This window comes from Vanessa atalanta, chromosome 5 (assembly GCF_905147765.1).
Source record: "Vanessa atalanta chromosome 5, ilVanAtal1.2, whole genome shotgun sequence".
NCBI classification, from domain to species: Eukaryota; Metazoa; Arthropoda; class Insecta; order Lepidoptera; family Nymphalidae; genus Vanessa; species Vanessa atalanta.
In genome coordinates, this window is record NC_061875.1 from 12207498 (window position 1) to 12218850 (window position 11353).

Genomic DNA, 11353 nt, shown 5'->3' on the forward strand with positions numbered 1-11353 from the left:
AAGTTCACTATTACTTTTATCACTCTTAAAGGCATACAAAAAAGATAAAACCTATTGACACATCTAAATGATCCTCTCGGCTAATTAACTTCCCGCTTACTTTCCCTTTTCCGTCACTGAGACATAATTTAAATTTTGCAACAGCTTTTTTATATTTATACCCTGTTCAAGTTAGCTTGATCTTTTAGACAGATGGGCTAGTGATGGAAAACAGAAAATATAACAGTCGATGGAGCGATGGAATGCGTAATTTAACCCAAGACCCCAAATCAAAAGGAACCCCGTTCGTAACAATAATAATAATGATTTTTTGTTATCGATATTTGTAGGTCAATGGTGTTAAGTGGAATTGTTATTAGTATGGAATATGCATATCCTTTATTCTTTGTTCGTTTGTAATAAGTTTTATTTATTGGGATTCATGGTATTTTGGACCTTATGCTATTTTGTAGTTAAAAAGTCTGTATTTAATAATTTGGTTCTGGTTTAATAACTTTTAAACATGTTTGTGAAGTGAAACATTATGTCAAACAAGTCAAAAGGATTGTTAAATAAAACAAATTGGTATTCTCATTATAAATATTATTTCAACATTCCGTGTACTAATTAGCCTAGTTAGTGTACATATTCGGCCGCAGGTAACAAAATACAAAATAATATTTACAGTGAAATTTCGTAAAAGTATATGAACTGTACTGTTAACCGTAACTCATAAAAATATACAAATACAGTACAAATCATATTAGAAATATCAATTATATCAACCAAAATAAAACATACTCCCTTACTCCAAACTTGATTAAGATTTAAGAAATTATGAATACAACCACGAATACTAGCAATTTGACTAATCAATAACATCTGTCACTATAATATTAATAAATATAACAGTTAAAAATAAAGATGAATTCAATATAATTCAAATATCTAATGGCAGCTTGCGGAGTTAGTTCGGAATGCCGACCGATTTACCAAGTTCAGGAGTAAGTTATCAAGTTTTTATACAAACTAGTTTAACCAAAAATCACATAAATAAAATATATGACGATACATGTCATTAAGTATACAATTTATTTATTAAAACTGTAGTCTTTAAGAACACCGAGCAAATTCGGTAAGAAACAGTTTCGACACATGATAGTTTTTTTGTTATGCGATACTAAAATACAATAACTCTGGGTATTAGAAAGGAGTCATAAACATCAACAAAATCCGGTTCAATATTTCCATATTGATTTCGTCGTTGTGTATCGTTTTTGTTTCCTACAGAATTGCCGTTTTGGGAGTATAGTAGAAGTGGCACAGGTTTTGTTTTAAGTAAAATAAGATATTGAAATAATATAATAAAACTCTTCATCATAATATGTTGACATTTATATTTTACACTATTTACAATAATCTGGGTTTTATTGGTGTATGCATGTTTAATGCCACTTCTAGTGTACTCTGTGTTCTGTGTTAATCCTAATGATCATTCTATTCCATTACCATAAAATAAGACAAATTGTAAATAATTAGAGCAATGGGATATGTTCAGTGTGCACAATTTAAAGGTGAAACGAATTGCAGGCCTCAAACTCGGTTCCGACATTGTTTACAAAAAATACCAACGGGAATTTTCTTTGGTACTTTATTTTAAGCTAACAATCTAATGCTAGCGTAAAACTAAGCTCGAATCTAATGCTGAGTTTGTGAGCGTCGGAACCGGCCATATTGTTTTTCTAGAGATTCCGTGGCTAAAATATTTTATTACTCTCAAAGGGCGAGTGCGGCCGAGCGCTTGTCTCTGCTCTTGTTCCTCGCCACGGTGCGCGCTTTACACGCCGCAGTATTTTGAAGATGCTGAAAAAACAATTAAAGTAATTATGGTTACGATTATAACTACTAATGGAGGATTATTAATCCTAATACTCATGGAGTAAATGTTAGATATATTCATTAACAAAGATTCAGAACAGTTAAACGTTTCTTCTGCCTTTGACACATCGCCAAAGTCGCCAAACATTGTCTATCATGCAAGAGCATTTTTAATTAAACAGATGTTTTTTATATAATAAAGGTGCCAAAGTATAAGTTTATGAAAATAATTCGTCTGAGGGTTCAATAAGGGTTAAACAATGAAAATTTGCATAGAAGTCATTTTCGTAATTTTTAGTTAGGTACGGAAGTTAGTTCGTAGCCTTGACTCGTTTACCCAAAACTATGTCCTCGTCGCGATCAAAGAGCATAAACCACATACAGACATATGCGTGTAAGTGAGATAGTTGAGAAAAGTCGGATAGTTCGTAAGCGGTCTAGCATATAATATGCGTGTGGTCAGTCACCCGCTGCAGCTTGTTGAGCTTGCGCAGCGCGACGGGCGGCGCGTCGTGCGGCGGCTCGAGGTCGAGCGCGCTGCGCAGCGCGGCGCAGTGCGGCGTGAGCGCCACGAGCCCGGCGCCCAGCGCGCCCGCCAGCGCGCCGTACGCCACGCGCGCGCCCCACGTGTTCAGCGCCAGCGCCTCGCCGCCCACGCGCACGCGCTCGCTGCCCACGCTGCCGTCCTGCGAGCGATGGAGATTGCGAATTACAGATCACTATAGATGTAACTTAGACTCGCGCCGGTTTTCAACGTCGTTACTACCGACAGTAACTAGCAAGGAACTCGAAACTGTTCTATTCATATTTTTCTAAATATATATACAAATTCATAATCTCAAAATTATAATATATCATAGTCTCGCTACATTCGATCAATCGCTCGAATCGTTGAACGTGATGTGTGGTGTCCTCACCTCGAAGTACTTGAGGATGTCCCTGAAGGTGGCGCGCTGCAGCTTGCGGTCTCGCTTGGCGCGGTACTTGTGCGAGTCCCGCGCGAGTTGCTCGAGGCGCGGTAGCACGTCCTGCTCCTCGGGCCAGTCGTACTCGTCGTCGTCCCCGCTCACGCGCTCGTGCGCGATGGCCAGGGCGCCGCCCGCCGCCAAACGCACCTGAGAATTAACAGACGCGTTTAGTGACTGATGCCAATAGATCTTATAATTATAGGTCGTCGTTCGGGAGGAAATTGCTTCAGTAAATGATAGCTGCAGTCTCTGCCCGTTTGTTTTTAAACACCTCGTCGCGTAAGGGTAAACCATTTAGACCACGAGGTACATTACGATTGCTAATAAAGGCATACCTCGAGGCTGCAAGCGTCGAGCAGCTCAGCGAGTCGCTGGAAGGAGGGCTGTCGGTCGGCGAGCAGTGCTCTGGCGTGCGCGGGCTCGGCGAGCAGCAAGAGCAGCGCCCAGCCGTCCAGCGCCGCGGCGTGCCACGCGCCCTCCTCCACGGCCGCGCCCGACACCTTCACGCTGCCGTCTCCCTGGAAGGACCCGCTACGTTACTTCCTCTCGCTCACTTTATTTCAATGATATACACCGATTTTATAATATACTTACGAAAAATAAATGACATTGATTCATAATAACTTGTTTAGCAATAGGAGAAAATTAGATGGATGACGGCTAAAGGTACAAAATAATATATATTATAATTGAAATTAAAAGTATTAATGTCGCAAGAAATGTTACACAATATTTTATTTTGTAATAAATTTAAAATGCCGATTACTTTTCGTTGTATGATAAATAATAAGGTATAAACAATAACATAAAATAGATAAATACATAAATCAGGTACTATTAAACTTCGACGTTGACATTGAAAATATATATCAGCGACGGGTCGATGCCTTTTGATATTATTGGCTGAGACGATGACCTTGACTCTTGATTTTAAAGAGATATGTGTTCCGTATTGTTTAACATAATTAGTATCTACTGACCGCGCTCCGTTTTTATAACTAGTTGTGTTTTATTTCCTTGTTTGTGTTATTATTTTTCAAAAAGTTTATAGTTTTATGAATAATATTAGCTAATTATTGTAGGAACGTTTGATGACGCAGTCTTAAATAAGATTTAATCTTCTATTGTATAGAATAAGGTCAGTTATTAGTTTTCATTTTCTCATATTTTTTACCTTTGTAAAGTTATTTTATACTTAATATTATAAGAGAACAAACCAAAAAACTATATTTTTGTTAATAATTTTTCATTGTTTACACATAAAAGTGAATTTTTATAAGGTTGTTTAGGCTCAATCAACAGCCCCAGGTTTCATGGCTTGAAATTTTGCTATTAAGTTGAGAGGCTATAAAATCAGTGTTTAGTGAAGTAACATATAAACAAACAAATTTATTACCACAATTATAATGTTAGTCGCCACCTCTGATGTAAATAAAATCATTACTTCATATAAGCATTTTAAAAATAAATTAGTTTCTGTTTCAAAATTAAATGGTAGATATATATACCTTAAGGTAACTGCCGCTGAAGATAGTTTCATACATGCGCATGATCTCAAGCACCTCTGTAAGATCGTCCTCTAACAGATAGCACAGCACCGCTAATGATGAGCAGCACTGCAGAAAAAGCAAAAGTGACATTGACATTCAAATATTGTTCTTAGGAAATTTGTGCTAACTTTAAAATTATACATTATCTTGGTAAATAACTGTATGAGAATGTTCTTACCTCAGTGCGTGTGTCAAGTGAAGCCGATTTGTCGATAGCTGCAGCCGCAAGAGCCGGACGTACTTCTGATAGGAATTCTTCAGTACCCTCTTCACCAATCTAAAAATAAGTACATTGACTGGATGCATTTTTACCAACTATATTTATAAAAATTTGATTCTTACTTACTAAGAACAAGTAAGGATCTTATGAACATTGTAAAGCTGTTATAACTATGTCATTACTAGAATTTGTTTATGTCGCATGTTACACACCTGCAGGGCCAGTATGGGCACGACGGCCGCCGCCGCCCGGCGCTCGCCGTCGCGGCCCCGGCGCAGCGCCTTGGTGACGTGCTCGGCCAGGGTGACGCGCTGGCCGCTGAGCAGGTGCGCGAGGTGGCGGCGCTGCAGCGCGTTGCGCAGCGCGACGAGGGCCGCGGCGCGCGCTGCGTTGGCTCTCGCGCTCAACGCATCGATAATCTCTAGAACCTTTTCTTCCAACTTCTCTTGGATTTCGTTTTCTAAAGGACATTATGATATTCAAAATTGAAAAAAAATTCCTGTCGATTTGCATAGTAACGATTTGATGAAGTTGCAAATGTATACAAAATGCATTTGTATACATTCGATTTTTTAATCAGTTCGGATATAAAATGTATCCATAAAACTGATAAGCTTGATTCAAAATGAAGTTGCATGGCTAGTTAAATTTTATTACTTTGTTTAAAAAAATATATTACATAAATCATCTCTATGTTGCAATTAGGTAATATATGGTATGATATTTTACGAACAATGCTTTATCTTATCAAAGTTAATATTATTTAAGTTTTTTTTTACTATTTTTGTAATTGCACACAACTAGCCTGAATGCTCCTGGGTAATTTAATATGATTCCTTACATGACGAGACAATTATTTTAAGCTTGTGGCCAATCTTAGGCACTATGTAAAATATTCAATCTACAATGTTTAATGAGGAACAGTTTCTATGTAAGAAATTAGGCATGTTGAATATTCAGATAAATATGAAATATTTGTGTATATGGTACAATTACCATACCATAATTACCTAGGGTTAGCCACAGCAGAGTATTTATACTTATTAGTATATTTTTAGCTTTTAGGTTTGAGGTTGATAATTTAACAGATCTTGGCAACCTTCATACCGATTCATTTAAGCATTTGCATAAACATGTATTTAAGACTTAATGTAAGATATATACTAGCACTTTATGGAATAATGTTGTCAAAGTTGAATTGTTTCATTGAATTTTATCATAACAATATATAAACACTAATTGAAACTTTATTAATTTTTAATGCAAGAAACTACTAGCTGAAGCTGTAAAGCCATAAACTAAATATGTGTCATTATTTTATAAGTACAAGAGGTAAAGAATCAGAAACAAGTCAATCATTCTAAGCTGTTTTCTATGTGTATGACTAATCAAACACAAAGAAAATTAATTATTATTGTTGCTAAACTCTATATTATATAGATTATAATGATTCACCTTATATTCACAAAAACATTGCAATAGCAAAATTATATAAGTACAGATTGCATATATAATTGTGTGTGAAACTGATAATAATTCTTAAAATTCTCAATTTTTAACAATTTAAAGTAATTGGACATTATCTATGTATTATTTTTATGAATAGCTTGTTAAATATTGTAAAAGGTAACTTTATTCTTATATATTTAAGAATATTGTGTATGTGTATGTATTGTGTTGTGTGTGTATTGTGTATTACATGTGATTAATTATTATCTTTAACTATTGTCTGGTGTTTGGATGGTTAACCCTTATAGTAGTAAACATACATACCAGCATCATCATGATTGCTTCTGAGGTCCGATGCACCGGAGGTCTCCGAATAGTTGTCATTGGTCATATCTATACCAGCATCTTCATCTGACGAGTAAGGGAGTTCTGTTCTCCTGTGTTCTGAAAGAGTATTACCAGTTTATGAAAAGATTTAAAGTATATTTTCGCACTAAATTATTTTGAACTTGTTCAGTATTAATTGAACTTTCGTCAATAAAATTGTAATACCAACAATAACAATATTGAAATCGAAAAGTCAATATTTATTTGTTTTATATTGTTGTATAAATATATTTATAAATTAATTATGATAGAATTTTGAATTTTGCAAATTATTATGAAAATTTTGCTTGAACAATAAATCATAAGGAATTAATCATATAGTACTTGTTTAGTAAATAAAAATAATTACCTAACACGTATTAACAATATTTTGTTATATAATTTTAAGATAATTAGCTTCAAGGTCAAACAATTTAAGTATCTGATAAAAAAATTAATCGACTGTGCACGTTAAAAGGTTACTTGCATGTGGGGCATTTGTTATGAAATCGTGAAAGTTTATTACATTCTAACGCTTGTGAAATAGGGAAGTTATTAGGGTCTATTTCGAAATTATTGCAAGCATATGGTCTAAAAGAGATTTATCGCTAATCTGAGCGGGCTAATGTACGTGGACTTGTCATGAATGTAAACGGAGACTGTGAACACAAGGTCGCCGCGTGATATCATTCTTGGCAAATTCCAAACCCAGCATTGATTTACCGTATTATACCAATCCTCATTGTAGAAACCATATAAAAACATACCGTATTTTCCTTTTTTCTTTCCTTTAGGCATGGTGATAGTGATTTCTGACGAACTGCTTATGGAAAAATTAAATATATTCACTAGTTAATTAACTACGTTTCACACTTGATCAAGACGGAGAAAAGTATAATATATCAGTTCTTATAGAACAATTTGGGCACCAAATATAAAATAAAACTAAAATTTCAGAAAAACTTTTTAACATGTTTAACCGTGTATCATGCACACACGACTCCGCTTATTTGCGCAATGGCGTCTGACAGCTTGTCATATAAAGGGGCGCATTAGCAAGGGTTTTTCCACCATTTTGTCCGCCATCTTGAATGGTGTTAACATATAAGAATTGTAAAACAACCTAAATATTTTTTTAATGATTATAATTACTTGTATAATTTAATTACTTATTGACAGTTTTCCACTATGTTCCACTGTTATTCATAAAAGAATATTAGCATGCAATGAAAGGACCATACAAGTGAGGCGAGGAATATACGTCGTGGGAAAATGTATATAATTATTAATATTTTTTTTTGTAACTGGCAACATTACATTACTATTTATGAACGTGGTGCAATATTTCGTAAAATCTATTCAAAGGAAGGTGATTGTGTATTTTTGCATATTTACACAATGTTTTTAAACAAGAATACTTTTGTTTATATGTGATTAAGAATAATATTATGCAACTTTTCTAAATTTCATTGATTAAAAGTTACTTAATAATGAATGGAACTTTGCTATATAAATTATGTTATAATTTTTAATAATAGGTACAACTACTTTATTGTTATATTTAATATTATTACATTCACATAGTCTCCGGTTTTACTATAGTCAAATGTCCTTATTGGGATCACCTCGTATGGCGGACCATAAGTATGTAGATGTAAAGTGTTAAAGATTCAGGCTCAGTAAGGCTTCTCGCCACGACCGGCAAGCTATTTAGATACCTTTTTAGGTACTTAATAAACACAACTATATAGCCGCATCAATGTAGCATATAGTGCAATACTGCAACCAAAGATTGGTAAACTGGTAACCTAATTAAAGTTGGGTTAAGATATCGCGTCAATAGTATTACTTTATTATATTCATTAGAAGCCCTTCACTCTCCATACAAAGTATTATTGTGCCCTTCATATAAAAAAATATAGTGTGTATTAATAAGGTGAAATATTAAGTCACTAATATTAACAAAATTTTCAGGAACTGAACGCGTATTAAATTCAAAGTTGCAAATCCATGTTATGAATTTCATGAATTTATAAAAAACTTAGTAACTTCTATTGTTCTGTGGGGCTATTACGGTTAGAGCATAGCACCTGTAGCTATCAAATATTTATTGCGGATTGATGAATGTTGCAGTCGATAAGTTAATACTAACGAGTATTATGCTACTACATAGGTCCATTGTACTGATTTATATTTTTTTAATTGTTTTGATTTGATATCCATCCGCGACAAATATTCGATAATAACAGTTGCTATGCTTTAACCGTAATAGCCCCACTGAGCGATACGAACCCATGATCTACAGCTACGCTAACCGCGAAAAAGAAAAAAAGGATTTGTCAATAAAAATAACTAAATAATAAATATAATACGAATATTATGGAAGTAATATTCTGATAAAAAAATCTTTTTTTTAGAGGAGATCAAGTCATGTGATATTAATTATTTTGTTATGATAAATTTAATCATTTAATTTTAATTCAATTGTTATGATAAAATTAATAATTTAAAGTCATTGATAATTTTTCGTCAATGATCAGTTATATGATATATATATATTATGCCGCCATTTTTAATTATATTATTTAAGTATTTAAAAGAACTTAAAATTCACATTTAACACGTCAATAGTCAAATTTTAACGCAGATGAAATTGCGGAGTACAGCTACTTTTGTGATAATATTATACTTATAGTAAAACCTTTATCGAAACGAGCTGCATCTTCTGACATAACTCTTATGTATAACTAACTGTAAAAAATACTATTTTTCATTTTGGAATAATAAAATATTTTTTAAATAATAATATAAGTAATAAAACACACAATTTTTTCAATAAAATGTAATTACAAAAATGGAATGTGAAATACATAAGTTCACCTCACAACCTACATTTTTCCCACAATTTTATGATTGTATTTCTTTTATTGTATATTTTATAGCCTTTTTATTGACAAATGACACTAATGACAATTTAATTTGAATTCAAGAATAATGTTTTGTGGTTCAATTTGTCTCTTGGTCAAATTATAGAGGCAGACAGAAATAAATTCGGAAAATTAAATCTTTACATAATAATATCTAAACATAAAAAGCTTATAGGTCGGATTACAGCTTTTTGTCAAGCTTTTTTAGAGAAATAACTTGTGACATAATTATGTTTAATATAATATTAGTATAATAACTTGTGTAGACTACACAAATTATTCCCAAAAAAAACGAACCAACATATAAAAATAATATAAGAATTCTGGTATAAAATGACAGTTAACCTTTGTCTCTTGAAAGAAAACAATAATCACTAAAAATATTAAAATCGGTGATAAAATATCACAGCTTTTACAAAATTAACAACGGTGTGAAGAGATACTTAGATATACTTTGAACATATATAAAATTGTTTGTAAAGTATAATAGCGTACTATAATAAATATATACCAAATTATTTTTGAATATGGATATACATAAATGTAATCAAATTCCAAAATTAAGCATGATTTGATTTGATTTGAAGTCATGAGGACTAAGGTTTGTCCAATTAATAAACTCATAAATACATGTATAGATTTTTTTATTTTATTAATTTGAATACGCACGTCTCATAATATTTACATATATATCTAAAATGAAAAATATTTTACAACTGTAATATATTTAAGGAACGATTTATCTTTGGACATCAAATCTCATAGGTAACTAGGTATTTCACAACTTGAACAAATAATATATATAAACTACACATACAAACAAATTTGAATATACTTTCAAAGTGTTGGCCTCATTCCTCTGCTCTTGTGGCCTTTCGTCATTTCCAATACTATTCTTCCAGCGAGCTTTTTCGTGATTAGAGCCATATAGTTTACCAAATTTGAACTCAGCACACTGAACTGTCACCATTGGCGGAATACCGAGGAAAATTAAACGAGAACTTTTCCTCTTTAATGTCGTGGAACCTCTCATTTCTTCTAGCTCGCGTCCGTTGAGGTACCAACGGAGTTCTGTGTCGGGATCACCTCGGCAGTAGGCACGCATTTCATCGCCTTCTCCGAATTCTTCACCCAAGCCTTCCAGCAAAGGTTTTCTATGTTCATGTCCGTGAACTTCCATGTATGCTTTACGCGTTGCAAACTTGTACGGCGTTACATCTCGCTCAATGTCGCATCTGTATAACCCAGTGGCTTCTTCTGTAAGGGCTCCGAGTTTGAGACGACAAGCCGTCGGTCCGCAGGCTATAAGTTCGACCCTCCCGATACCGAGGACAGGGAAAGACCTGGTGCTTGGTGCGCGACCAGGTTTGTAGCGGAAAAATTCGTTTGGCTCCTTAAACCAGTTTAGTAGAGTGAAGTTGGCGTCGTATCGACACTCTATTTCGACTTCTTCTTGTCCAGGAGGTACAACTTCGGGTACTATAAGGTGGGTTATGTTAAATGTTCGCGCTTCGATAGAGCTCGTAAGAAGAAAGAGCGTCAACACCAGCATGGTGTCGGGACGCGCGCGCGCACCAAACTGTTCCCTCCCGATCTGACGCGTCCTTAATTAAACAGTTTATTAAACTCCAACACTTAACCGTTCAACGGATCCCTTTGGATTAAAGGGAATTTTTTTCATCATTTGTAATTGATAGACAAACGTATAATTGGGTTTTTGCTAGGGGTGGTATTAAATTTGGGCGGATATCTAATAAGCAATTAGTAATGGAATTACTACAGCTGTCATAAATAAAAAGATAAATATTTAATTAGCTTTTATTGCGTTTTTCTATTAAGCGTAATAATATAAAAGAATATATACACACTTTATATCAATATTATGCAAGTAAGTAGATAAATATAATATAATGTAGTAAATAAGTATATTTGAAAAAGTATATTTGAAAAAATGGTATCGCATAAAAGAAAAATAAATTGTGAGATTTTTTTTTAATGATAATAATACTCAATAAT

At 33.7% G+C, this 11353-nt stretch overlaps 2 protein-coding genes across 2 annotated transcripts; both read right to left on the reverse strand.

Annotated features, from left to right (window-relative positions):
• Positions 1-565: 565 nt before the first annotated feature.
• On the reverse strand, positions 566-7474 carry LOC125064117 (interferon-related developmental regulator 1). Its single transcript, XM_047670921.1, has 9 exons — positions 7178-7474; positions 6369-6488; positions 4808-5055; positions 4554-4652; positions 4334-4441; positions 3161-3343; positions 2775-2972; positions 2325-2543; positions 566-1842 (listed from the first exon to the last, which is right to left on the reverse strand). Exons 1-9 carry the CDS (start codon positions 7206-7208, stop codon positions 1756-1758), a joined length of 1293 nt encoding a protein of 430 aa, XP_047526877.1. The 5' UTR covers positions 7209-7474; the 3' UTR covers positions 566-1755.
• A 2522-nt stretch (positions 7475-9996) lies between these two features.
• LOC125064151 lies at positions 9997-10915 on the reverse strand. The gene has a single exon (XM_047670985.1). It carries the CDS (start codon positions 10887-10889, stop codon positions 10116-10118), a length of 774 nt encoding a protein of 257 aa, XP_047526941.1. The 5' UTR covers positions 10890-10915; the 3' UTR covers positions 9997-10115.
• Positions 10916-11353: the final 438 nt, after the last annotated feature.

Bases quoted from the DNA above. Each gene is read 5' to 3' on its own strand.
- LOC125064117 (XM_047670921.1), bottom strand. From the start codon at position 7,208: ATGCCTAAAGGAAAGAAAAAAGGAAAATACG. The intron at 4,653-4,807 runs GTGTGTAACATG...ACTTATTTTTAG, and splicing joins TGCCCATACTGGCCCTGCAG to ATTGGTGAAGAGGGTACTGA. The intron at 2,973-3,160 runs GTATGCCTTTAT...GTTAATTCTCAG, and splicing joins TCGACGCTTGCAGCCTCGAG to GTGCGTTTGGCGGCGGGCGG.
- LOC125064151 (XM_047670985.1), bottom strand. From the start codon at position 10,889: ATGCTGGTGTTGACGCTCTTTCTTCTTACGAGCTCTATCGAAGCGCGA.